Source organism: Misgurnus anguillicaudatus, chromosome 15, assembly GCF_027580225.2.
Source record: "Misgurnus anguillicaudatus chromosome 15, ASM2758022v2, whole genome shotgun sequence".
Classification (NCBI taxonomy): domain Eukaryota; kingdom Metazoa; phylum Chordata; class Actinopteri; order Cypriniformes; family Cobitidae; genus Misgurnus; species Misgurnus anguillicaudatus.
Window position 1 is genome coordinate 35,994,128 of NC_073351.2, and position 27,119 is coordinate 36,021,246.

At 36.5% G+C, this 27,119-nt stretch overlaps 1 protein-coding gene across 6 annotated transcripts in view; it reads right to left on the bottom strand.

Moving 5' to 3' along the window:
• Positions 1-922: 922 nt before the first annotated feature.
• Positions 923-27,119, bottom strand: part of celf6 (CUGBP Elav-like family member 6) — a 52,447-nt gene continuing 26,250 nt past the window's right edge. The window contains exons 3-13 of one of the 6 annotated variants that reach the window (XM_055174230.2): positions 20,823-20,871; positions 13,171-13,290; positions 12,567-12,646; positions 9,987-10,130; positions 8,500-8,647; positions 7,881-8,030; positions 7,711-7,773; positions 7,475-7,555; positions 7,033-7,176; positions 4,616-4,775; positions 923-1,107 (exon numbers count right to left, since the gene is read on the bottom strand). In XM_055174230.2, the coding sequence (XP_055030205.2) occupies positions 4,648-4,775; positions 7,033-7,176; positions 7,475-7,555; positions 7,711-7,773; positions 7,881-8,030; positions 8,500-8,647; positions 9,987-10,130; positions 12,567-12,646; positions 13,171-13,290; positions 20,823-20,871 (1,107 nt within the window). In that variant the 3' untranslated portion in view covers positions 923-1,107; positions 4,616-4,647. Of the gene's footprint in view, positions 1,108-4,615; positions 4,776-7,032; positions 7,177-7,474; positions 7,556-7,710; positions 7,774-7,880; positions 8,031-8,499; positions 8,648-9,986; positions 10,131-12,566; positions 12,647-13,164; positions 13,294-20,822; positions 20,872-27,119 lie in introns of all 6 variants that reach the window. The other 5 variants (XM_055174228.2, XM_055174227.2, XM_055174229.2 and 2 more) reach the window with 5 other exon arrangements.

Here is a 27,119-nt window from a genome sequence, read left to right on the forward strand (position 1 = left end):
TTTTTTTTTATGTGGGATTAACACTGAAAGCTGTAGTGTTGTCCTGCATCTCTTTTCAGGACAGAGAAATCTGCTTTTCTGTGCTTGGGAAGTTTCAAGAGAAAAATAATCATCCGAATGTTTCCTTCAGTATCAGTTCTGATCATTTGGCAGTTTCAGTTCAGTTTGTACATGAAAGAGATAAACGTATAACTGCTCTTAGTGTGGATTGTCGCTTTATAAGACAAAGGCTTCTGTGAACCCGCACCTGTCAGATTCAGACTCACTTTCACGTCTGTCTAATGCTGGAATGAGAAGTGAGAGCACACGATGAGCAGACGGTTGTGTTCAGGAAAGAAGGCGCACTGACCGTCAGCTTAACGTCTGTTTTTGTACATTTTCTTCAAGTATTATTTTCACTAAAAAAACAAATAGAAAACATGGAAAATGAGCAAGTCTACTGCTATAATCTAATCTACATGAAGAGAACATTCAATATCGAATGTCTCATTTCTCTCTTAGATGATATAAACATTCTCATTTCTACTCTTAATGTTAATAATCTTTATACTCGCAGCTACAATGTATGTTTTTCTTTTTAAATATATATTTATATATGTATATTCTTTTAAAAAGCGTGTAGTCCTTTGGTCCCTATTCTCTAAGAAATGATGCATTTTAATATTCCTGGATTTTCCTCCAGTCAACGCAGTGTAGAGGCACGAAAACCAAAACGGCAGCAGGCTGGTGTGTGTTCGTGTGTGCATAAAGATATCAATACATTTTCAAAATACGGATCTGTTTTGTATTTATATGTGCATGTGTAAAGGCTATAAGGAATAATCTCTGTGCGAGTGTGTATATGGGTTTGTTTCTGCATGCTCTCAGCATAATGCGTTCATAAAGGTTTCTTCAAATCTTGTCTAAAACAGCAGCAAAAAAGTTGATATCTGCAAAATTTATCCTGCAAATGCCAAAGCAGAAACGGGGAAAAAGTTGGCCGAAAAAATCTTTGTGTTCCACTTTCATTTCAGGCCTCAGTGATGAGCGCTCGCCTCTTGTGATATGTAGCAGCGCTAAAGTCTTTAATACTGCACTTCTGGAAATAAGATGTTGTAGATTTTCATCCTGACAGAGAGAAACACAGAGAGAAATGTGAGACATCATGGAGGTCTGAAGATATTCAGAGAAGGAGTCTTTACAGGAACAGATCTTAATGTACACATGATGATAATAAAATCTGTCTTTTACTACAAACATGTTACACTATTTCAGTATAACATCTTGTTTGCATGGTGCAGTGTTAAGCAAATTCTCAAATCTGTCCAGATCTCATATTTTTAACTGAGATTCAAAATTACGGTAACACTTAAAAAATGACAAGAAATAATGAAATCCTCCCGAAAGACCCAGACAATTATTTTTGTGCACTGTAGTGGATGTTACGTTTTCTCTTATATCTCTCGTGTTATGCATGTAAATCTGTTCAATCCTGTTGTTCCTGACAGTGGACACTTGGGTCTTTCACAAGTTTGCATTAACATGTAATCAATAAGGAATGATATAAAGCATATTTGGTGTGCTGTCCGAAGGGAGGTACTCCCCGTCTTTAACTAGGATAGATGAAACTATACTGCAAAAAAATGACTTTCTTACTTAGTATTTTTATCTTGTTTTCAGTACAAATATCTAGAAATTCTTAAATCAAGATGTATTTTCTTGATCAGCAAAATGCCTAAGAAAATAAGTCTAGTTTATAGACAAAAAATATACAATTTAAGTGAATTTGTGCTTAAAACAAGCAAAATTATTTGCCAATAGGGTGAGAATTTTTTTCTTGAATTAAATGTTTAAGAAAAAAGTAAGCTTATCTCAAGATTTTTTTTTATCCCATTGTCAGATTTATACGGGATACTATAAGGGGACATGGAGCAAAAATGAAATAAAGTTTAGTTTTGCGTGCACGCGTAAAACTATCGTGTGCGCATGTGAAATTATCGCGTTTAGTTTCACGTGCGCACGTGATACTGTCGCGTGCGCACGCGCTATTTTCATGTGCGCACGTGACAGCTCCACGTGGGCACGCAAAACAAAACTTAAAAAAAATAAGAAACTAAACTTTAGATTTCTTTACTCCAATGTCACCTATAGGGGCTCTGTAGATTTATTTGCTTGTTTCAAGCACAAATTTACTTAAATATGACATTTTTAAACATTTTACTCAAGAAAAAACATCCCGATTCAAGAAGTCCTAGACACTCCTACCGAAAACAAGACAAAAACACTAAGCAAGAATGTCACTTTTTGCAGTGTAGCTGAGAGTTAGGCGATGGGGTGGATGAGGGATGGGGCGAAACTGTCACAGGACAGAGGGGAGCGATGGCTATTTAAAGACCCCTCTTCGCAGTGATTGGTTGGATCACATGACCATGCTCCTCCCACAATTAGTTAAATAAACTTAATTTAAATTGACATCACATGTGAGGGGGTGTGATCTAGCTTACCTACTTATTTTGTCTTTTTAAAATGATTGCCATTTATGAAAAAAAGAAGCTAAGAATGAAATGTATAAGTAAAAAATACTGTTTTCCACTACAGTGTATTTCATAAAATGAAAATGAAAAATAAATGCTTTTTATTCTTTGCAATGTATTTGTTACCACCACAAAACTTCATAAAAAAAATCTAGAATTGTTTTCCTGGGTCTCATGCTTTATATTAAAATATTGAGAATGTAAATTTGTTTTCAATGAGTCTTGATAATTTTTTAAAGAAATCATGAAAATCTTGTTACAGTGCAGAAATGTAATGTTCATGTTCAACGCTTCTGAAATTGTGAGATTTGTATGTGTTTCTTACATTTCTCCATCTTAAACATTTTCAACTAAAAACTTGGCCATCAGCAGAAAGAACTTAAGATGAACTTATTATTAATACTGAGGGCAACAAGGTTTTAAAAAAGAGGAAAACTTTATGGACTTACAGCAGAACAGCATTAATTACTTTTAGTTTAGTAACAGCACAAGTTAGTTATTAAATTAAAAACTGTTTTTATTTGTTACATACTTGTTTTCTATTTCTTCCGTGTATTTTAATGACAAATCTCTGTTGATTATCATGTGATGATATGCAGGGGATCAGATTCTGATGGCTGTCAGTATTAAATGCTGCATTAAAACTATTAAAAGAGCTTAGATGCAGGATCAAATAATATATTATATTTATCCCTTTGTATGCATTCGACACATGCCAAATCTACAAAATGTGTTGTGTGGAGATATTTAGTGACGCTTTGGTGCCCTTTTGAAGCTTGTAGAGATGGTCAACATCCACTCTCACTATAACTAAAAATAAGAACCCAGAAGAACAACGTACGTCATTGAGGATGAGTAAATATAATCAAACTAACCCTTTACAAAAATACTTCTGTTTGCAAACTTTTATATTTAAAAGCTTTGACAGCACGCTATTTCCGAAGCACAATACACAGCTAACAAACAGCTGAAATAAAGAAATGAAGAAACATCAATCCATCACACTGCACACGTACGACAATTTACAGTACGATAGCAAAAGGGTCAAAGTTCACCACCTATCGAGAATCAACCAATCAGCAGTTGAATGATGGAGATCAGATACCAGCTATCAAAAGAGAGCAGTTTCACTTCACCACTGGAGACAATAGAAATATATAGAGAAAGATCACGTCATGCCACTGTCACATCTGTCACATGACGTCCATCCATTGGGTGAAGTGAAAGAACTTACAGTAATGGAAAGAGAGAGAGAGTTTCCCCTGATGATGGACATGAGGTTTACATTAGAACACAGCCGTCCTGATCTACTATTAAAAAAAACAACAAAAAACAACACAAGAATCCATGGCATGTTTCTCTTTAGCTTCATATTAATATATTACACTCTTATTTACTTTAGGGTGTTTTTAAGATCAAAGAAATAATGAGAAAAAAGATTGAGACTGAATATTTCTGAATGTTTTAAAGTGTTATCTAAACACACATCCACATGCACACATGCGCACACACATACATACACGCACTCACATGCAGACACAAACACACACATTAGCACGCAAGCATGCAAACACAAACACACACCCACACACCCACACACCCACACACAAGCACACGTGCACGCACACGTACGCACACACACACACACACACACACACACACAAGCAGACACAAACACATATATGTACACACAAGCACGCACCCACAAACAAACTCACAAGCACACACACACACACACACACACGCACACACACATACGCACACACAACAACACACGCACTCGCCAGCAGACACAAACACACACGTTAGCGCACACGCATGCACACACAAACACACGTACACACAAGCACGCACACACAAACTCACAAGCACACACACACACACACACACACACACACACACACACATTAAAGTGAGATGAAGGAGAGCACAGGATGACAGAAGTGTTATCTGGGTGTGATTTTTTCTTGAACAGGATTTCCCTACAGTATGTCTGCGGTTTAATTTAATAAACACATTTAATTATAAACGCAAAGTTGCTGCTGACACCCAGAGAAGTGTAGATAGTACACAATGAATGTGTAAGGTGTGTGACCTCTGACCTTTAGGGGGCGCTACAGCCGTCAGTTCATTATCAGTATGGACGATTGGCATCTTTCGGCCTCTTTAGTTGAACCTTCAGTCTCTTCATGCCAATCTGAAAACCATTCATAGCCTGAATCGCTGCCTGAGCACTAGACGGGTTATCAAAGCTTACAAAACCTGAGAGAGAAAGAGACAGAGGTAAAATAATATTATACTTTGTAAGGTCCGCATTATTTTCAAATAATTCAAATGTCCGGAGTCAATTATTCTGCGTGTATAAATAGTTTGCATGCACGGCCTCTTTAAAGGGACACTCCACTTTTTTGAAAATATGCTCATTATCCAGCTCCCTTAGAGTTAAACATTTGATTTTTACCATTTTGGAATCCATTCAGCTGATTTCCGGTTCTGGCGCTAGCACTTTTAGCATAGCTTAGCATAATCCATTGAATCTGATTAGACCATTAGCATCGCGCTAAAAAATAACCAAATAGTTTTGGTATTTTTCCTTTCTAAAACTTGACTCTTTTGTAGTTACATTGTGTACTAAGACCGATGGAAAATTAAAAGTTGAGATTTCTCAGGCCGATATGGTTAGGAACTATACTCTTATTCCAGCGTAATAATCAAGGACTTTGCTGCCGTAACATCGTAACCAGGGACGGATTGGCAATCTGTGCGTTCTGGAAAAGTCCAGAATGGCCGTTCAACGGAGGGCCGTCGCGTCTCCCGGCCGACGGCAAAAAAAGTCTAATAACGCAATATGAACCGCCAACAGCAGGGGCACTAATACGATCACTTATATGCTGCTATGTGTAAAAAAAAAACGAGGAAGAAGAGTCGGCCTACTAGCCGTAATTGGTCCACGGATTCCCGAAATTCGCGAGCCTGAGCATCCACAGCCTGGTCATGATGAGGGACAGACAGAGTTAACTTCACATCAGCAAGAGCTAAGTGCCAGCAGAACACGTGACATTATAATATAATATACACGATATAAAAATAAAGAAAACTCGCATAATGCGCAACTACTGTTAGAGAGAGATGTGATGTAAATTAGAAAAAGTCATATCACTCCCCGGTTAAATACGGCGTACCGCAGGGATCAGTACTAGGTCCTATCCTTTATCATGAAAATGATACAAACAATTAATCTGTATTCATATACTGTATAACCATTGATGTCCATCTATTCCTTGTGCTTTTTTACTTATTACTTATTTTATTTAACATTTAATAATCCAGAAGGCATTTAAATAAGATTACAAATCTTTCACAACCATGTTCTACAAAAATTGTGGTACACAAATGGTTAACAGATCTCATTCTCTGCAATGAGTCCCGCCTCTCTAACCCACATCAATTTAGAATTTGCTTTGTCCTCGCAAAAGTTTTGTGTTTCTTACAAAAACACATTATATCTTATGTGAATATATTTACTAATGTGGCAAGTAGTTGTGTCATAAACATTATAATGTACATCCACCTGGTTGCTATCACAAATAAATCCCTTCAAAGTGATATAAGACCTGATCACCCAGTGGGGATTAAGGCTATGTTTACACAACAACAATGTAGTGAAAAACTAAAAAGCACACATGACAACGCTGTCAAAAAGATCTACACAGATCCATGAAAATGACTTAATCCACTGTATCATTTATTTCAGGCCTGTAGATGGCAGTGTAACTTTGTAAAGAAACACCGCCTGCGCACATATGCTTTCCTCTACAGACATCTTAAACTTTCTGGGAGGGGGTACTTGAGGACCAGGATTGGGAAACACTGCTCTACAGAGATATAAATACAAACAATCAAGACGGTGAAAGCATCCAGCAGTTTTGTTTAGTCAGGCGATGAGGTAGATTTATTGCTAAGATAATAAACTCAGTATCTTAAGTAGCACAAACACAGTCCTGCAGGCCGACATTGTTGTTTTGTTTATTCCTGCAAATGCCTAATGACTGAATTAACACATGGTCATGACGTCACCATTTTCAAAGATTCGTGTTTATGTGTTTAGTTGTTGTGCTGCTAATCTTTATAAAGATAAAATCGCTACAAAAACATCTACAATGTAGCCAAGCTGCAGTCACATTACAGTTCAGTGAGTCACTGTAGAGAGAAACGTTTGAGACGTGAGGAGAAGAATGATGGATATCAGTGAGATGAGAATGAACCTCTGGTGTAAAGGGATCTCATAACTGCTCACTTATGAGCAAAGCCCAACGGGACGCACTCACAAATCTCTGTTACGCTCACTCAGGCAGGACGCCACTTTCTCAGTTTTAATCTTGATTAGTGTATACGCGGAAAATAAAGGCATGAGATGAACTAATTGTGTAAAGTGAGGCGTAAGATGATTTCTTAAAGCTCGGCACCCAGGTGACAGTCCGGCTCGCTCGAGCGTTTAAAGAGCATTATGGGTACTCACCAAAACACTTGCTCTGATTGGTGGCCCGGTCCACAAAGACTTTGGCGGAAATGACGTTGCCAAAGGGCAGAAACATCTGCATAAGCTCAGCGTCGCCAAACTCTTGCGGCAGGTGGTAAATAAAGAGGTTACAGCCCTCCGGTCCTGCAGGAGACACGAACAGAGACGGAGAAATAAAGTGACACAGAAACCCAGAAAAGCAATTTGTGAATTTAAAGCATTACATTGTTCTTCTACCATCTGCTCAGCCTATAATCTTATAAAAGACTCATTGTCATCTTTGTTAAAAGATGTTTGATGAGCATTTTAAATCATCCGTTAACTTATGGGAAATTAGGATAAACAAAAATTATTTTCCAGTGTCTCTGGGGCTATCAGTGTCTCTCTCCGTCTCTCTGTCTCTCTCTATACTTTCATTTAAAGTGGGTGTGGTCTCTCTCACCTTCTCGCTGTTGTTGAGGGATGATGGTCGCTTGCTGGGGAAATGCTTGACTAATGGGTGCATATGCAGCGGGATACGCTGCTGTAACAATGAGTGGAGAAACGAAAGATAATTTATGTTAATACTATCACATGACACATTATATTCAACTGACACACTATATCACAAACAGAAGTACATACATGTGTACACACGCACAAAGACAGACAAACAGACAGTAATAACACGAGAAGCACCTGCATAATGTTGGACACCAGCATACGCCTGCTGGAGAGGATCTGTGAGCGTCGGGCTCTGTGCTGTAGACACATGTTGAAGTTTATTAATACTACAACTGTCAGTCACAATCTTTTGATTTTAGCTTCCCCGTTTTTCATAATTTTGAAATATGGTTGCAATTGCAAACCTGGGTACGGATGGATCCCATTGGTGTAGATTGGTTCTGATGTGGGCTGTCCATTGGTCTGGGGTGGGAGAGTGCTGAATCCATTTACACCAATGGGTGCAGCTAAACTGGGAACAGCTGTGGCGGTGAAGCCTGGAGGTGTGCTGGTGCCTGAACAAAACACATTACAGAATAAATAATACAGCCTTCATCAATATCAGCCAAAACTGAGACATGTCCTTCAAAACCGTTGTTTCAGATATACATAAAGACATCTGCTGCTCTTTTGGCTGTGCAGATTCACACACTGAAGCTGATTCAGCCCGTCATACTGGCTGGAACAGAAGTATGTGCGTTTTCTCATGTCTACAGTCTCTTAACACTGATTGCTCATTGAGTTTTTCTCCAAGGGCAATTCAGTCCTGGTAGACTAAAGCTGACAGGTAAAGACCGTGAATGTGTGTGTGTGTGTGTTGACATCACGGATTATCAAAGCCGGAAATCTGACAGAATGACAGACAGCAGCTTCGATTAAGTCCACTGACATGGGTGTCAACTCACTTCTGTGATCCAACAGTTAAAGCTCTGTGTGTGAGTGTGTGTGTGTGTGTGTGTGTGTGTGTGTGTGTGTGTGTGTCACCTGAAGAGGGAGTCAGCGGCGCAGCCACCAGACCGTTGAGGTTGAAAGCTGCAATTTGCTGCATCTGAGCGGCCGCAATGGCTGCCATCGGGTTCAGATAGGAGCTCTGCGACGCTGCCATAAGAGTGGCCTGCTGCTGCATGATCTGCTAAAGAGAGAGAGACAGACAGAGAGAGTGAGACAGTGAGACCAGAGAGAGTGAGACAGACAGACCAATAGAGAGAGAGAGTGATGAAAAGTGAGACAGACAGGCCAATAGAAAGAGTGTGACGGTAAGTGAGAGTGAGACAGGCCAATTGAAAGAGTGTGACGTAAGTGAGAGTGCAATAGAAAGAGTGTGACGAGAGTGAGACAGGCCAATAGAGAGAGTGTGACATACAGGCCAACAAAAAGACTGTGACGGAGAGTGAGACTGACAGACAGGCCAATAGAAAGAGTGTGACAGAGTGAGACAGGCCAATAGAAAGAGTATAATGAAGAGTGAGACTGACAAACAGGCCAAAAGAGAGAGTGTGACGGAGAGTGAGACTGACAGGCCAATAAAAGAGTATGACATGCAGGCCAATAAAAGAATGTGACAGACAGGCCAATAGAAGAGTGTTACAGATAGTGCCAATAGAAAGAGTGATGAAGAGTGAGACAAACAGGCCAACAGAAGAGTGAGAGAGACAGGCCAATAGAGAAAGTGTAACGAGAGTGCCAATAGCAAGAGTGAGAAAGAGTGAGACAGACAGGCCAATAGAGAGAGTGTGACGAACAGAGAGACAGACAGCCCAATAGACAGAGTGTCACGAAAAGTGAGACAGGCCAATAGAGAGAGTGTAACGAGAGTGCCAATAGCAAGAGTGAGAAATAGTGAGACAGACAGGCCAATAGAAAGAGTGTGACGAAAAGTGAAGACAGGCCAATAGAAAGAGTGTGACGGTAAGTGAGAGTGAGACAGGCCAATAGAGAGAGTGTAACGAGAGTGCCAATAGCAAGAGTGAGAAAGAGTGAGACAGACAGGCCAATAGAGAGAATGTGATGAAGAGTGAGACAGGCCAATAAAAAAAAGAGTGTGACGGTAAGTGAGAGTGAGACAGGTCAATAGAAAGAGTGTGACAGAGAGTGACAGACAGGCCAATAGAAAGAGTGAGACAGACAGGCCAATAGAAGAGTAAGACAGAGAGACAAGGGAAAGTGAGACAGACATAGACAGACGGACAGACAGAAAGAGTGAGACAGAGAGACAAATAGAAAGAGTGAGACATATAAAGTGAGACAAAGAGTTAGAGAGATGGTTATAAGGTTTTGTGATTATTTAGTTTATTTAATGTGTCTCTGCTTTGGCGATGTAAAGACCGCTTTACCATGACAATAAAGATATGTGTGTGTGTGTGTGTGTGTGTGTGTGTGTGTGTGTGTGTGTGTGTGTGTGTGTGTGTGTGTGTGTGTGTGTGTGTGTGTGTGTGTGAGACTCACAGTGTTTGTGTGTATTTGAGACTCACAGCATGTGTATACGCTCCATAACCTCCGAACTGTATGGTCATGGGGCTGAAGATCCCGAGCTGACCAGCCATCTGGTGCATCCGACGGAGAGTTCGTTCTTTATCTGTGTCTGCAAACTTCACAACAAGACTGGAAGAAGCTCCCTAAAAAACACAAACACACAGTGAATCTCATATACACGCACGCACAAACACGCACGCACGCACAGAATGTCTAAAGGAAACTTTAGCAGCACTTTGGATTTTATAATAGCAATAATCTTTCTGTTTACATCTCACTGTTGTGCTGTAGACATTCATTGATTTAAGTGAACTCTCAGGCTGTTATCAGCATTGATCTGGAAGAGCAGCACATACACAGCTGACTGCCACAGACACTTTACAGCACATACAACACTGCTGTATGTCAATTCACTAAAGCACTTATGTCCAATTAAATCCTTAAAGAGACTGTGAGATTCAAAGTCTCTCTCTCTTTCTTTCTGCGTGCATCTCATTATGTATTATCATTTCCTCGCTCCTACATCTTACATTCATTTCTAAATATATTGTGATCATTTCAGTCCAGTATATATTGAATCTTATCAAAAGCAAACCTCAAGAGTGACATAAAGTCACCCAGCAGCAAATGTAAAAGAGCTTGACAAGATGTAAAAGAAATGTAAAAGAAAGATGTGATTAAAAATCTGGGTTATTCAATAAAATGTATATTTCTGAAATGTCCTTGAAGTACATAAACACATTAGCATTTTGTTATTGAGAATTGACTTTGAACTTGTTTTCTCTGCAGTATTCAAGATCAGAAAACACAGCATCTATTTTGTTATTTGGAGCATGTTTTCCCCATTTCAATTGTCAGCAATGGATAAAAAAACATTATTTTATTAGGAACTTGGCAAAAATTGTCGGTAGTTGACAGAATAAAACAAAAATTATAATTTTACTTAAACACATAAATAGTATATTTGAAAAAAAAAAACGGAAAATAATCTTAAAGTGGTCTCATATTTTTCCCTGGCAGTAAATACTTTAAATTTCATTACTAAATTCATTGGGAAAAGTGGAAAAATGTACCCAGTTTGTGAAAACCCAGCTAAAGTCCTTTTTTAGTTGTTTCTTTTCATAAAATCATCCTACATAATGTAAAGCACATTCTGTGAAAATATCATCTTTAATATTGACTGAGTAAGATCATGTCAAAGATTGACATCAATGTTAAATCAATGATTAAAATCTAACTTTAAAGTACATTAGCTCATAATTATATTATGAGAGTTTAGTCTGGATTTCACAGACAGGGTCACAGTTTAGCTGAATATTTCTGTGAGCTTAAAAAGCACCTATGATCCGATTCATGTGTTATCATCTCCAACGTAAATCTCTTTTCTTGGACCACAACAAACACATCTTTTGTATGCAACAGTTTACTTCCTGATTGGTGACCGAGTAAAGACCGACATTATCATAATTCCTGCCCCTTTTGACTCACAACCTGTAAGTTAACTCCTGTTAGCATTGCATTGTGAGCAAATCTTTCAAACATGGTAATGAGCGTCACATTTCCAGCTGACGTCAGAGGTAAATCTTTTCAAATCGATGAGCTTTGTACACAATCGGAGCTTTTAGGAAAGCAGTTAAATCTACTGTGTAATGTACGGTATGTGGAAAATAATGTGTTTTAACCAAAAACCACGCAAACACATTGTATTATACCAAATACACAAAATAACCTTGATTGTAAGCAATGAAATAGGTGCCCACCCCCCCAAAAAAAAACAAGAACAAACAGAAAAATCAAGAATCTCAACTGTATAAACATTCAAAGATGCCATTAAAAGTTTCTGTCATTTTCCTCCCTGTAAAGCACAATCTCATGAAGCCAACACAATATTCACAATAGAGCGACCGCCGCTATCTCTGTCTGAAATGAATCTGATAAGCTGTAGCAGAGCTGTCATCTCCGACAGACCCAGGCCGAGACATTTATCATAGGTTCACAAATCTAATCTCATGAGACGACTGCGTTTGACTTGAAGTGAAGACTGTCTGGATTGGATTCCTCGTGAACCGTAGCCATTTGCATATAAAAGAAATAAAAACAATAACTGAAAATATAATTGCAGAATTGAACTGGGAAATATGACACAAACACATTCAGTCTTTGAAATCACTGACCTTCACAAAGACATTTCAATTCTTTCTCAATCTGTCCTGAATAAAAACACAACCAGGCCACATGTCACCCCAGATAAATTAAAAAGAAATGATATTATGCATAAAGAAAACAAAGGCCAGACTGTTTTAGCTTTCTGGTTGCATTATGATTTGTTATATTGTAATATTCATTAACCAAGCAAGTTAAAACTTTCTCACGCACACACACACATGCACAAAACGCACGTGTGAACAATGAATATTCATTAGGTAATTGGCATGATACTATTTGTTTAACACGATTTGGACGGATCATCTAAATTTTAAGCAAATGCATCTTTAATGTGGGTCCATATGTGACAAACTCAAGTGCAGAATGACATCATTTTATAATCTCATCTAATAAAAGATATGTGTGAGTCTTACTGGCATGGTCTGTCCACCATGGAGACTGTTAATAGCTGCTTGAGCCTCTGAATGACTGGAGAACTTCACAAAAGCACAACCTGTCAAGAGAGAAGATAGTGAAAGACTGTGATGGCACACCTGACACAACATTACAATATCACTACACCATTCAAGTCAGTCAAGGAATCTTATAGTGTGCATGTGATAGTGCTGAATGAATACATATTTATTAAGATGGTATCGTACTTTTGAAATTGCACAAATAGGAATGCTTTAATAATTGTTTATTCATAAAAAAAAATGTGCAGTGCTTATGATGGTTTGGTTTGAAATGTGGGACAGTGTTTCTCTCTTTACATCTTGATACATGATACTTTGATTTGATTCTATGTGAAAATGTTTGTACTAAATAAAATAAAATAAAAATAACTGCACTGCATTGTAGGATAGATTGCATAAATGACATTTCTGGCAAAGGTAGTCAGTCATCTCAGGGTTACAGAATATTTGCATACTGTGCATCGAGTATACAGCACAAATATTGCAAACCAGTGTTACAGAGATTATAAGAGACAGTGGATGATATGAGTGGACTGATAGTCGTGTAGGTGCTAACCCTTACTGGCCCCATCAGGACCCCGGAGCACCGTGCACTCCTCTATGTGACCGAATGAATCGAACAGTCTCCGGACGTCATCTTCACTCTGCTGTTTACCCAACATCCCTACAAACACCTTCCGGTCTTCTGAGAGAGAGAGAGAGAGAGAGAGAGAGAGAGAGAGAGAGAGAGAGAGAAAACAAAGAAATGTGAATTAGGTGCATTTTCATCAAGTTGTTTGAGGGAATGATGGTGTTTTGGTAACCTATAGTAATCAATAGTAAATAAAACAAGGCACGCTTAGAAAATGGAGACAGGACTGCATGAAGTTACGATTGGGCAAGTTATAAATTTACTAGCAGTGCTGCTTGTAGTTGTCAAACTAAATGCTGTGGACAGAAGAAGAAATGCAGAGTTTTTGCAGGGACTAACAGCAAAAGCATTAAAACGACATCAAGCCACATATATGATAAAGACAATGACAGCTGATACAGCAAGATGATGCGTCACGTGGGTTTAATGTTCGCTAGATCAGAATTGAATAGGCAAATGCATTTCCTTCCCTCATTATTCACATTTATTCTTTATCACATAAGTCAAAAACCACCTCAAGGAAGCGTAAAAAACTTTTTTGCGAATTAAGGGATTTTTATTCAAAATTTTGCGTTTCCATCACTTATTTCTTAAAGGCGCTCTAAGCGAATCCGTGTGATGTTGATGTTTGAACTGTTTTCAAACAGACGGATCGTAGCTAACTCCTCCCCCTCCCCTCCCTTCCGTGCTTTCATGAACGCGCCCGACCTCCACCCCCAAATCCTTCTTGTTGTTTTTGGCTGGAATACTTTGTTATGGTTTCTGGTGGTAGGTTTGGCCACTTTGTTTTTATTAAAGTTTGTGGAGCCGGGGCTGTCTACAGAGATGGCGTTTTTTTTTACAGTTTGATCAGCGGACAGGCAGCAAGCAGATAGTGAGGAGATGTTTGCTGTATGTAACAAAAAATGTTGTATGCTCTAAAACGCGTGAATTCGCTTAGAGAACCTTTAAGTGATACTGCACACAAAATCAGTGTGATGAAAACCCAACAAATGACTATAGAAGTTCAGAGCAAAAACAAAGGAAATGAGCACGGCAAGATTAATATTACCGTGATCATGTTGAGGTATATATATATATATATATATATATATATATATATATATATATATATATATATATATATATATATATATATATATATATATATATATATATATATATATATATATATATATACAGTATATACATACACCTGTATCTTGTTTCATTCTGCTCTGATGTGAAATAAACTTGGCATACAGAAATAATAATTTAAACTCTCATTCACATCAGACAAAAATTGAAATGTGTTCTTATTTGTAAGTCACTCTGGATAAAAGCGTCTGCTAAATCAATAAACATGAATGTACAGAAGATTGAATAACAGAAGCAGTTATCAAAATCAACAAAAAGTCAACAAAATCAGTAAAGTTAAGAACAAAATAACCTTTAAACCTGAACAGGAGAAACGCCCAAAAACATCAAGAGACCACACACTGTAAAAAATTAGCTGTAATTATGCAGCTGGTTGCCAGTAACTTACTGTAGAAGATAAAGACTGAAAATGTTTCATGTTCATTTAACTTTGAACAAACTGTTGCCAGTAAATAACACAAATGTAAAATTCACAGTAAGTTACTGGCAGCTAGTTGCCAATAATACCCAGTAATACTGTAATTTCTACAGATTTTTTTTACAGTGCAGATCAACCACACGCAATGACTGATACTGTATCTGTCATCTGTCATTTTACTCTACTAAAACATAATCCTTCAATGAATACAAGATATCTCTTTAAACCAATAAAATCCCAACTAAAATGAAAGATTTCTTCAACAGATGATTAAATAGCAACACAACATGTAACATCTGCATTCATTTCATTTTAAAAGTGAAGTAACAAATCTATGATTTACTTTATGATGTAGAGATGATAGCCATAGATGCTGGAATAGTGTGATAAAAATAAACACTATACATTTTATACATTACACTATACATTACGTACAAACCAAGCGCCCTATTAAATTCAACAATTTGCACAAGTAGATCATATACAAAGTCAAGACACGTATAGATGCAAATATGGCGGCACGATTGCCGCGAAAATATGTACTATTCAGCTCAAATTCGTCTTTGCGCAAGTTGAACTTATTCAACTCAGGGAAAAAACTCCCATGACACGAACTTAAATCCCGTGAGTAATCTAGAGCGAAGAACCCAATGCTTTTAACTTGCTTTTGATGTAAAGTGTTTGCAGTAATGGGAACAATGTGAACAAGATGGCCTTTAAATATCTCTACTGTATATTATGTTTTTTTTTAGTATATAGGCTATGTACTGTATTAATTTGTTCTAGTTTTGCATTATCAGGAATGAAGCAATAACAAAACTGAACAAGGAGGCAATCAAATGTTTATTTACTGTATTCGTTTTCTTCTCTTTTTATTTGCTTTATTCATTCTTGTCAACGTGTTTCGTAAGCTACCACACACATTTATGCTTTATTTGCTTTAAGTAAATGTAAACTTAGCAATATGGAACTGTTATGCGGTCGACAGACCAGGCTGGAACTACTTCATATATGTGCGTTGAATGAAAAATAATGCACACCCATAGAAACTTTATTAACCAATGAGAATGAAGCATTGAACAGCCCTACGGTATAGTAGATAATAGAAACTGATTCAAGGCTCAGGCTGAATCAGAAATCACAGCTATCTTACACACGTCTGCTGCAGTGAGGTGAGATAACACAGTGGTTTTCAGCGTGCGGACCCTCTTGTGTACAATGCATCGCTTCGTGGGCCCATCAAAGACAATTTATAAAACTAAAACAAAATGATACAATGTAGTGCTGTTGGTAAGTAGCCTTATTTTTCTAATGTTTAATAGGCTTTATGCCCAGCTGCACTACTTTCTGAACTTCAGCCAGCTCCTTGTTTCCTGTCTGCCATTATTGGACAAACTGATTAATCCAGGTATGTCTAAATATTTTTGTTGTGACTACTGAGGTCAGGCACACCCGGACCAACCAGTCCGTCCAACAATGGCAGACAGGAAACAAGGAGCCGGCCGAAGCCCAGGAAGCAGTGCAGCTGGGCACAAAGCCTATTTCACAGAATTTATGATAAATTGATATATTTTATAAAATGTCATAAAATCTCACCACTCAGATAACAGCTGACAGCATGTACAAACAATAAACACATCATTCAGTCTCATCCATCACATGGGTTAATAGTGCACTACAGGTATATCTTCTGACCCATATTCTTAAAATCATGTCAGACAAATTTAATCTCAGCTGTGTTCATAGTGTCACTCGGTATCCACAACATGTCCAAACATATCTGCTCACAGGACAAAAAGATTCAAGCCCACAGCAGTCTTTACATGAGACCTGACATTAAATACATTTTACTCACAATCTGCTTTCTTACAAACGTTATTCAAAACATCTTCATTTGCAACATGATCTCATAAGAATATGTGAATTTTTATGTAAAGTTTGATTGTACCACACGTACATTCATTTACGTTTTCATACACACGGAAACGTATGACATCAATGTGTTGACAGGAATAATATGTTAATTATTTATGGATTTACAGCTTTACAAACGTTAAGATTTATACGTACAGTATTCCTTTTCATAAATATAAATCACGAGCATTGGCGTTTCTTGCTCATTTTAATGACATGTTTTCAATCGTATTTTTTTCGACTTATTTATTTATTTATTTACTTATAAATTCACAAAAGATGTTCATTTTATTAATTTGCTATAATCCACATCTTAAAAATTCATATAATTGCAAGGAACAGATCCATATTCAGCTCTTTATCCAGCGATTTTGATCTGTTTTCATCAGCGACCGTAAATGTCAAATTTTGCGTTCATTATACATTTTAATTTAAATATTGCGCCTCAAGAAGCTTTACGACGCATTGCTATACGGCAGTGATATCAAATGCTCATTGGCTCATGCGTGCTACATCACAGATTTGCAATGTACTTTTAATATTTCTCTATACTTCATAAACTCCAAAGAGGACCGTGGCTGCAGCACATCCTCATTTTAACTACTTTTGCGTTGAAAATTTCACAATAAATAAATGATTGTCATTACATTTGTCTGTCTGTTATGCTTTTTATTTCTAACAGTACATGATTTTACTAAACTGTACTGTAAATGCTTTAAAAAAAGAATACATTACGTATTTTAAATTTTGGATATAAAGGGTTTGATTTAAGGTAAGGTTTGGGGTAGGGTTAGTTTGGTAACATTATCGATAAAATTGTTAAAGGGAAAATTATACAGCAATCTAAAATGTTTTATGTTTTGTAGCTGTAAAAACACAATAATGCTCCGATTCAATGTTGCAAATACGTCTATATTGTATGCTTCAGCATCTATTTAAACTTACAAAAAAGTGAATTTTGTGTTTGTAAAAGTTACGTATTAACAGTGAGACCAGGCTGTCATTTGTGTTCAGCAGAACAAAGACATTTACACAGGTTTGAAACAACTTTAGGGGTGAACTATCCCTTTAAACATATAACAAAATAGTGCAAAATGTTTAAAAATTCTTGTCCATCTGAAAGGAATATTTCAAATATAAAACTATAGGAATAGACAGTTGAACTAGTTTACTTCAAATGTTTCAAACAAAACTCTGACTGAATGTGTTTAAAGGATGTGATGCTGCTAGTCTGTCAAACTTGTATAAATCCACCGTCTGGTGTTTTTCTTTGAAGTGCTCACTGGAGTCTGATACTTCATAAACACTTTTCTTCCTGCTGGACTGATAAAACCTGACTGAACATCCAGCCGACGACATAAAGCCAGACATTAAGTGTAGTGTATGCAGTCGTATCTATTCATATCTGTGTGTGCGCTACTTCAGACTCATTTCCTCATGAACTCAGATTCACAGACTCTGTGTTTTATTCGGGTATCTTTCGTCTGTCAGAAATAAATCAGTCATGATTCATTCGAGTGAATGAGACGCTGGGTTTGCTGTGGGTTTATGTATTTGTCACAGAAGGTGGCGTCTCTCAGAGGCCGGGGGTCACAATGTAATTCACTAATGGCTCTTAATGTGTGCAGAGACACTTAACAGTGTGACAGATAACTGTGCGTACAGTACACACAGAGCTCATTGTCTCCACTGGTTTGTCATCAGTAAACGTCTTTATAAATGATGTCATTATAGCATCATCATGATAAATATGTTATATAAAACAGTGTCATGATTGTGTCAACTAAAAACACTCAGCATGAAGAACCACAGATACTAACACAAAACTTGCTGTAATATCATGTACAGTACATATGCACACTTAGACACAAACAGCTCATTTACTGAAAACAGCAGGATTTTCTTCATTAAACAGAGATTGTAGGCTATACAGTATATGAAGAGTTTCGTTGCAAAACTCAGTTTTTAACATTTTTGTCAAAACATGTTTATTATTATGTTATCATGTTATTATTTTGTTTTATGGTGCTACTTTTTTTTACTATTTTTTAAGTTATGAAGGTTTAAATCAAAACAAACCAACTGCAGTTGAATTGATATTAATTGGAATGCACAACCAAAAAATGCACAAATCAAAAAAATCTTGTTTTGCTACGAAACTCTTCATATTCACATCACAGATATCCAGCATGACTGTAGGAAGTTATCAGTGAATAATGCCCTTAAAATATCTTTCAAATATTAATGTTCAACAGCATATTGGTATGTGTTGACATGGGGTGAGGTTTTATCAAAGCTTTTTCTCATGGGTCTAATCTGTAGCTGAAACTTCATGATAATTAAGCCCTTTTAACACAGAGATACGGAAAATACACTAAAAATGCATTCGGGATTTGTCTGGGATCGTTTGGTTTATGTTTTATTCACACTGCCAATGATTTTCCAGAATCTGTGCATGGGTGATTCTCACGAAAACTTGGTTTTAAAAATGTCAAGCATGAAAATGTAAAAATTGCTTAAATTTACTTTTTTCCCACCAGACATTGAAAAACAAAGTCTGGAGTAAATGGGAACATTAATTTAAAAACTTTTACTTATCATTTAACACTTTTTGTAACATAATTTAAAAAATTAGTCCGAAAAAATCTCATTACCGCAACAGTCATAAAACATCAACACTGACATATTTTCAAAATGACATGACAAACCTGAAAGAACATAATTTGGAGATTCTGCACATGCATTTAAAATCAAAGTATTATGTTTCTATTAATTAAATTATCATTTAATAAGCATCTGTTGCGGTAATGATAATCAAAATGTCGTGTAAGCATTCTGACAAGACAATATTTCAAATTAACTGTAAAAAACTGATCTTACCTGGTAGCCATCTTGAAGTAACTGGTCCATGTGCTTGGTCACTCAAAATCAAACTTTATTAAAATTCTGTATGTGTGCTTAAACTGTTCTCAAAAAGTGTTACGGAGGATGAGAACATCAGGCATGGACACATCATTTTCCTAATTTTTCTTCATTATTATTACACATGAATATTCAGTAAATATTTTTTCTGTCATCTAAAGTAGTCTAGCAAAACATCCATTTATTTTTTTTCTTAATATTTTTATGTTAATTTTAATTAAATTACAACATAACGCATGTTCAAACACAGCCGGACACATTGTGGTAATGAGAATTTCAGCAGAAAATGAGATAAAATGTACAATTATAAATTCTTATGTTGAAATCACACATTGTGCAACGTAGAACACAGTATTGTGTTAATTCTGATGCTTTTTAATGTTACTATATTACACATTTTAAAGCTAAAATCATTAGTGCCGTGGTGTTTCAATGGTTTCGTGAGAATCACCCGCATGCATTCACACATACCGTAAAGATCCCGTAAAGACGCGTCACATATTTAAAGGCCTGCACTTGTTAGGTTTTTCACAGCGTCTAAAGTTTGCTAATTATCTGTGATTTCTCACTGGAGATACCACGTGCATGCATTTTAGTTTATGATAAGATCATAAGCAACGTGCAATGTGCTGTTCTGTCATGCTGGTGAATGATCTCAGCTTCTGTCCAGTTTACAGACATCTCTTGTCGAGAATGTTGATCTGCTTTTAAATTGCTGTGTCAAAGAGCTAAACCATAACTTCTTGTTGCAATGACACACACGTCCTCACATTGTTTCAGCATCGTTTCTTCCTCTTGTTCACACAAATTCCTTTCCGTGTTCACACAGACATTTTCAGGACCAAAGTGCTGTGTGAAAGGGGTTTAATTGACTAAAGATCTAACAGAAGAACTACAAGCAGACTCATACAGATGTAAAAAATCTGAGAGAGACCGGTAGCCTGCAGCTGGAACAGAGTATTAAGGATTTACTACGGTAAATGTCAGGTTTGATGGGCACCTACAGCGTCTCTGATCTCAGTCAAATCATAGTGAATCACAACGGCCTGAGCACAACAAACAGATGGAGAATCAATGGAGGCAAGTGACCTAAATTAACAACCACTATAACACACACACACACACACACACACACACACACACACACACAGTCTGTGTGTCTGTATCTGAGGAAAATAAAAAGGTTAATTACCTCCTCGTCCTTCACTGTCGGCAGGTTTCACCTGGATGGGCCGATTCATCTGTAAAACAGAGAAAGAGGGAATATGTTACAAAAGTGTGTGTATGTGTGTGTGTGTGTTACAAAACAAACACAACTGGAAGGCTCACACAGACAGACACACACACATAAAGTGTGGGATCTCTAGAGAAATCTGATACATGTAAACAACTCTTTGACAAATGAAATATTTTAAACATGTAAACATCAAAAGAAATGCAATCATCAAATGATTATTGAATATTATTAAAGTTACACAAGGATAATGACAATGACAGTTTACTGATGATTATTATGAAACAGTCAAGGTTAAAAACAAAGGGAGACCAAGCTTTTGCCATAGTCGGTCCCAAACTATGGTATAATGTACTGTTAGCTATAAGACCAATTACAAATGAGTCTTTTTATATTTTCTTATTATTTTATGTCTTCGTGTGGGGTTTATGTATTTATTTATTTTGTATTGGATATATACAGCACTATGGTCAACACCTGTTGTTTTATAGTGCATTATATCTTTATAGATATTCCATGATATAGTTTAACTGATTCATTGATCTCTCAAATTATTAAAGTTTGGCAGAGTTTTTTATCTAAAAAATACACACACAGAGACACAACAGTATTTCCAATCTGTCATAACAGATTGTAGTAACAAATGTACACTGTAAAAAAATCCCGTATAAATTACGATGTTATTGCAGCTGGGTTGCCGGTAAATTACCGTAGATTTAAATTTATGTTATTTACTGTCAAGAGTTTGTTCAGAGTTAAATGAATTTTGAATATTGACAGGTCTTTCTCTTTACAGAATGGAACTATACAATAACAGCCTCATGCAAAGCATTCTGGGAACCAGAAATCATCATCAAACTTTTTCCTGTTTTTTGCTTCAGATTTTGTTTCCCAGAATGTTTTGCTTGATGCTGTTTTTTTAGTTTTACTCTGTAAAGATAAAGACTTGTAAATGTTTAATATTCATTTAACCCTTGTGTGGTGTTCGGGTCTGTGGGACCCGTTTTCAATGTTTACTGAAAGAAAAATTATGCAATTAATTGTTGTTTTAACCTCAGATTCATTGGCCTTGGCTCATTTTCTATAAAGAACATAAAAATAAACAACTTTATAATGACTGTACACTGTACACCCCCCCTACACATTTATATTACAGATGTGGTGTTCGGGTCCACTGGACCCGGGGTTAATAAAAGTGTAAAAAATGAATGTTCTATGTAACTTCACTTTGTTTTTCTCCTACCGGGGACTCCTGTGAGTGCATGAGTGTGTTTTTTTATATATGTCTATACATATGTGATGGATGCATGTCAGAGTTTTGTCATTTTGCTTTTGCTGTAATGCCGCAAGGATACAACATGTTATATATCATGCATGAACATTTGTCTGTACCCACTGTCCAAAACACTTTAACTTCTGTCTAACAGGAACCATTCTGCATTTTACCATTATCTCCCTTACGAAAAAATCCATAGTTTTATTGTAGTAAAAGAGTAGTAATCATGGTTATTTGGTATATTGATTGCCATTTGTAAAACCATAGGTTTACCACAAAACCTATGGTGTGTGTGTGTGTACCTGGTATTACGTTGTGGGGACCAAATGTCCCACAAAGATGTGTGTGAGCATGAGTGTGTGAGAGAGTGAATAATAGAGAAAGTAAAATATTATCCATGTATTTTCATCATTCTAAGTTGTGGCCAAGAGCAACACATTTTACTGCAATGTGTTCACATCAGATGTACACAATATATGTGTATAAAATGCAAGAAATGCATAAGCAACACAACTACACAGTAAAAAATTGCTTCTTATGTGTTGTGTTGGCTGGCATGAACAGGTTATGTGTTCAGTATGGATGATGTCTTATGATACAGCATGTGTTCAGTTGGGGCCTGTGCTGTGTAGACTTGACACAAATGTGCACAATTTCAAAAAGTTAAAAGAATTAAACATCAACAGTGATGAACAACTTTGTTTCATTTAAACTTATTTAAGATTAACATGATTTTCCCTCAATATCTGGATCAGAATACAATTTTCTTCTTTTCTTTCATATTATCACAAAAACGAATGGCACTTTAGTTCATTAAAAGTCCTCTACCAGTGGTAAATGACAAATATTAACCATAAATTCTGTCTATGTTACTTGCAATAAGGCTAAAGTAAACATCTGTCAACAATATTACATGAATTTGTATGACTGCATTGGTTCAAGATACTAATAATGCTCTGGGTCCACTAGACCCACAAATCTCGTCTAAGTAACAAATATATGAACACCACACAAGGGTTAACTTTGAACAAAATGTTGCCAGTAAAAAACATACATTTAAATCTACGGTAAGTTACCGGCAACCCAGCTGCAATTTCTTCTGAATTTTTTTACAGTGTAGTTTTTTTGTAGTCACTGAATTCGGCTGGGTGATACTCACCTAAATTCATATTATAGTATTTTTTTCTAAATAGCACAATACGATTAATACGGCTGTATTTTCTACAATGCAGAAAAACATTTTCAGGCTTTTCCTCCCTGTTAAAAAATATACAGCTGAACAACATTGCGAGCTGATTTGAAATCTTACATTTGACCTCAGTATTTTTTGCCAGAGCTTTTAAGGTAAAGATGGAGGCTCATATCCGACCATAGTAATATACTGTAGAGATGCTATGGGAAAAAATACAAACACTGTAAAAAATTTACTGTAATTATGCAGCTGGTTGCCAGTAACTTACTGTAGAAGATAAAGACTAAAAATGTTTCATGTTCATTTAACTTTGAACAAACTGTTGCCAGTAAATAACATCAATGTAAAATCTACAGTAAGTTACTGGCAGCTAGTTGTCAGTAATATCCATTAATACTGTAATTTCCACTATACAGTGAATATATTACCAAAACCCGATATACTGTCCAGCCCAGATTTACAAAGATAAAAAAAAAACATTCAAATAAAACATCGATCTCAAGTCAAATATCCTATTAGTATTTTTAATAAGAAAGTTAGGTTTGTAAAGAGGAAGATCAGAGTGAAGAGTTATGAGGTGTTTGGTTTTGATATATGTGCCAGTGTTTGGGCAGTGTTGGACCCTCGAGACCCATGACACCTTTTCTTCTTTCTGATTTGTTCACTCTCTAGGCTACAAACTTGTGTGATTGGTTGTAAAGCTCCTGAGCTCCGGCCCGTTAAAATCCTCATAGTCACCGCGGCAACAGGAGTCATTAAGGAGCCCCGGGTACACCGGGAGTTGCTAAGCAACCAGGCAGATTGGGTCGGCAGCCTGTTGGTCTACAGTCTGCGATACGGCCAATTGGCAAACACCTTTATTTCCTCGCACCATTCACCACCATCGCATGTCCAACGAGGTTTGAGAAAACTCACCAGAATCCCTGAACGACTTTACCGTCTCCATCTCACCTCTGTCCCATTTTAATGTGCTCTTTGGATTTAAGATAAAGTTTAGGAGACGCCAACACCTACAGTAGATACTGTACACCTTCTGTCTGTCATTAGCACAAAAATACTGTGGTGTTACAACACATTAACGACAGATCAAGCCCAGCTTTATTAACACATGTAACTAAAATATTTAATATTACATCAGTTTTTCCAGACAGTAGAAGTGAAGAGCTCAGATTTGAAGTCTGCAATCCAAAGTCAAAGGTGTCAATTTGAACTCAAACAGTTCACAAAGTCTTTTTAAGAGTAAATGGTTTGAATTACATTAACTTATAGTTGTATACTCTAGGTGTATTCAACAGGGTGTTTGATGGTTTTACCAGGAGTCATCCAAACATAGTTTCAATTCAAAAAATGTTTTGGGCAAAATAAAATTAGACATGCATTATGCATTAATAAATTAAGGAGCAACGTTCCAATGATAACATCTATTCAGTTACAATGTTATGTATGCCAAAAAATATTATTTTCATACCTTTGTAACATAACCATATCAACAAAGTACATATATCCACTCTTAATTTCATACATGTAGGGGAGAAACGGGTAACAAAGTAATTTTCTCAGAGCTCTGATTACATTTGCATTTCAAACTATGATAGCATCTTTAGCATGCAACCCTTGACAGAGCTGACAAATATCGCATTATTTTGTCATGATTTCCCGCATGTAGGTCCAGAAAGCTGTTTTCAACCATGAAAAGTCAATTCGGTAACACTTTCTATGAAGCCCATGCTCATAATTAATCATAACCCCCTTTATAATTATTTATTGGCAGTTGTTGCTATTCTATAAATATATTTATAAAGACACAACAACAGCTACTGTATATCCCATTATAAGAACAGTACAGTTACATTTATAATATGTTTATTATTACTTATAAGTGATGCATTTGCATTTCAATGTGCATGCTCATAATACACTTTAAAAAAGTTGTATACTCGTATACATGGATAGTAAGTATAGTCGTATACTTCCATAGGGGTATTTATAAAAATGCAGCCTGAATTGCTTAAATGTCATTATATTATAGTTATGACTTAATTAATCGTGCAGATTTAGTTATTTTTCAAATAATGCATTTATAGAGGTTAATAACTGTATTATAACTAATAATAAGTAACTTACTACATGGTTATAACAATATAAATCAAATCAGTTATTTGAAATACTGTAGAAGTGAATCTGCATGATTAAGTAAGTAGTATATAGTAGTATATTATTTAACTATAATAAAAAGACATTATAGCAATGCAGGCTGCATTTTTACAATGCAAATGCATCACTTATAAATAATTATAAACATATTATAAATGTAACTATACTGTTCTTATAATGGGGTATACATGTTGTTGTGTCATTATAAACTTGTCATTAAATTTGTAAAAAATTCCACCTGTCATTGATAGACCACACTGGTGAGTTATTGACCACATCAAAAGTATATCTCTGTGTAAAACATTATCTTTCAAAATGACGTCTGAAAAATTTTACTTTTGCCCCTGCTCTCCCCTACTGGGGGTCCCTGCTCCTCCTCTCTATTCATTAAGGCCTGAAAAATGTTGAAACTTACACTCATTTGTGCCTGTTTCAATTTCTGTCTGCCAAGTTACAAAAGAGCAACCTTTGAGCAATATTACTTTCAATGCTAAAATGACTGACGTCTATACAGTCATAAATAAACGTGACATTTAAAGAGACCGGTTCTATGGAATTATGGGTAATTTAGAGGTTCATCTGTAGCATGCATTAAACAATTTAACTGAAAAAATAAAAAAATACATGTTTAATAAATGGACGTACACACACAATCTGTTCAGTGTTAATACAAATGTCTTACACCTCATGTGTGTTTCCTCGCTCCTTCCCGCAGTGCCACACACACACATTCAGTATGAAACTTGTCAGGATACTTTAATCTTCAGCTCAACGGGTCGCCCGTTGGGGAGACGCCCGACTGCTCTTTAACACTCAGGACGGATCACGACCTGCACGCTACATTAACTTTATGAGCTTTATCTCAGTGAGAGAATAAGACAACAACTGAGAAAAGATGTAAGAGAAACAACTGAAGATCAAGAGCTCAAAAAATCAACAAACAAATATTACACTGAAATCACACCTGAGTCTCACTTTTACTTTACTATTTCAGATTCTTTAAAAACACGTGATAAGAAAACAGTGGCGGCCGGTGACTTCTTTTTCGAGGGCACATGATGCGAAGCTCATCACAACATATATTTAGCCCGTCATGTGTGGGGTTCGTCATTTCAAAATATTTGTTCGACTAGGCAAGTGTACCTATGTACATCACATGTCATGTCAACAAAAATAAGTGCCTGCTGCACACCCGTCTAAAGGGTTTATGATAAAAGTGACGCTCGCTTAATCTCATTTACTGTTAAGTAATGTCTTGCAAGTCTCTTTTATCATACACGGTTTCGACGGTCTGCAGCAGGTATTTATTTTGACCAGAGGCATGATGCACATGGTTAACATGACGCAACAAACACATATTTTGAAAACACAAGCAACACACACATAGACATTATATACGTCTATGCCCATATTTTGTGCAGCTTACGGTTGCAATAACCAGCACAGTATTGATACCAGATCGCATGGGATTACTTTTCACAAGTAAGATTGAACATTTTGGTTATTTTATCATTTATATCATTATGTCATCGTAACCAGTGTTGGGGAAAGTTACTTTTAAAAGTAATGCATTACTATATTAAGTTACTCCCAAAAAGTAACTACTTGCGTTACTTAGTTACTTTCATGGAAA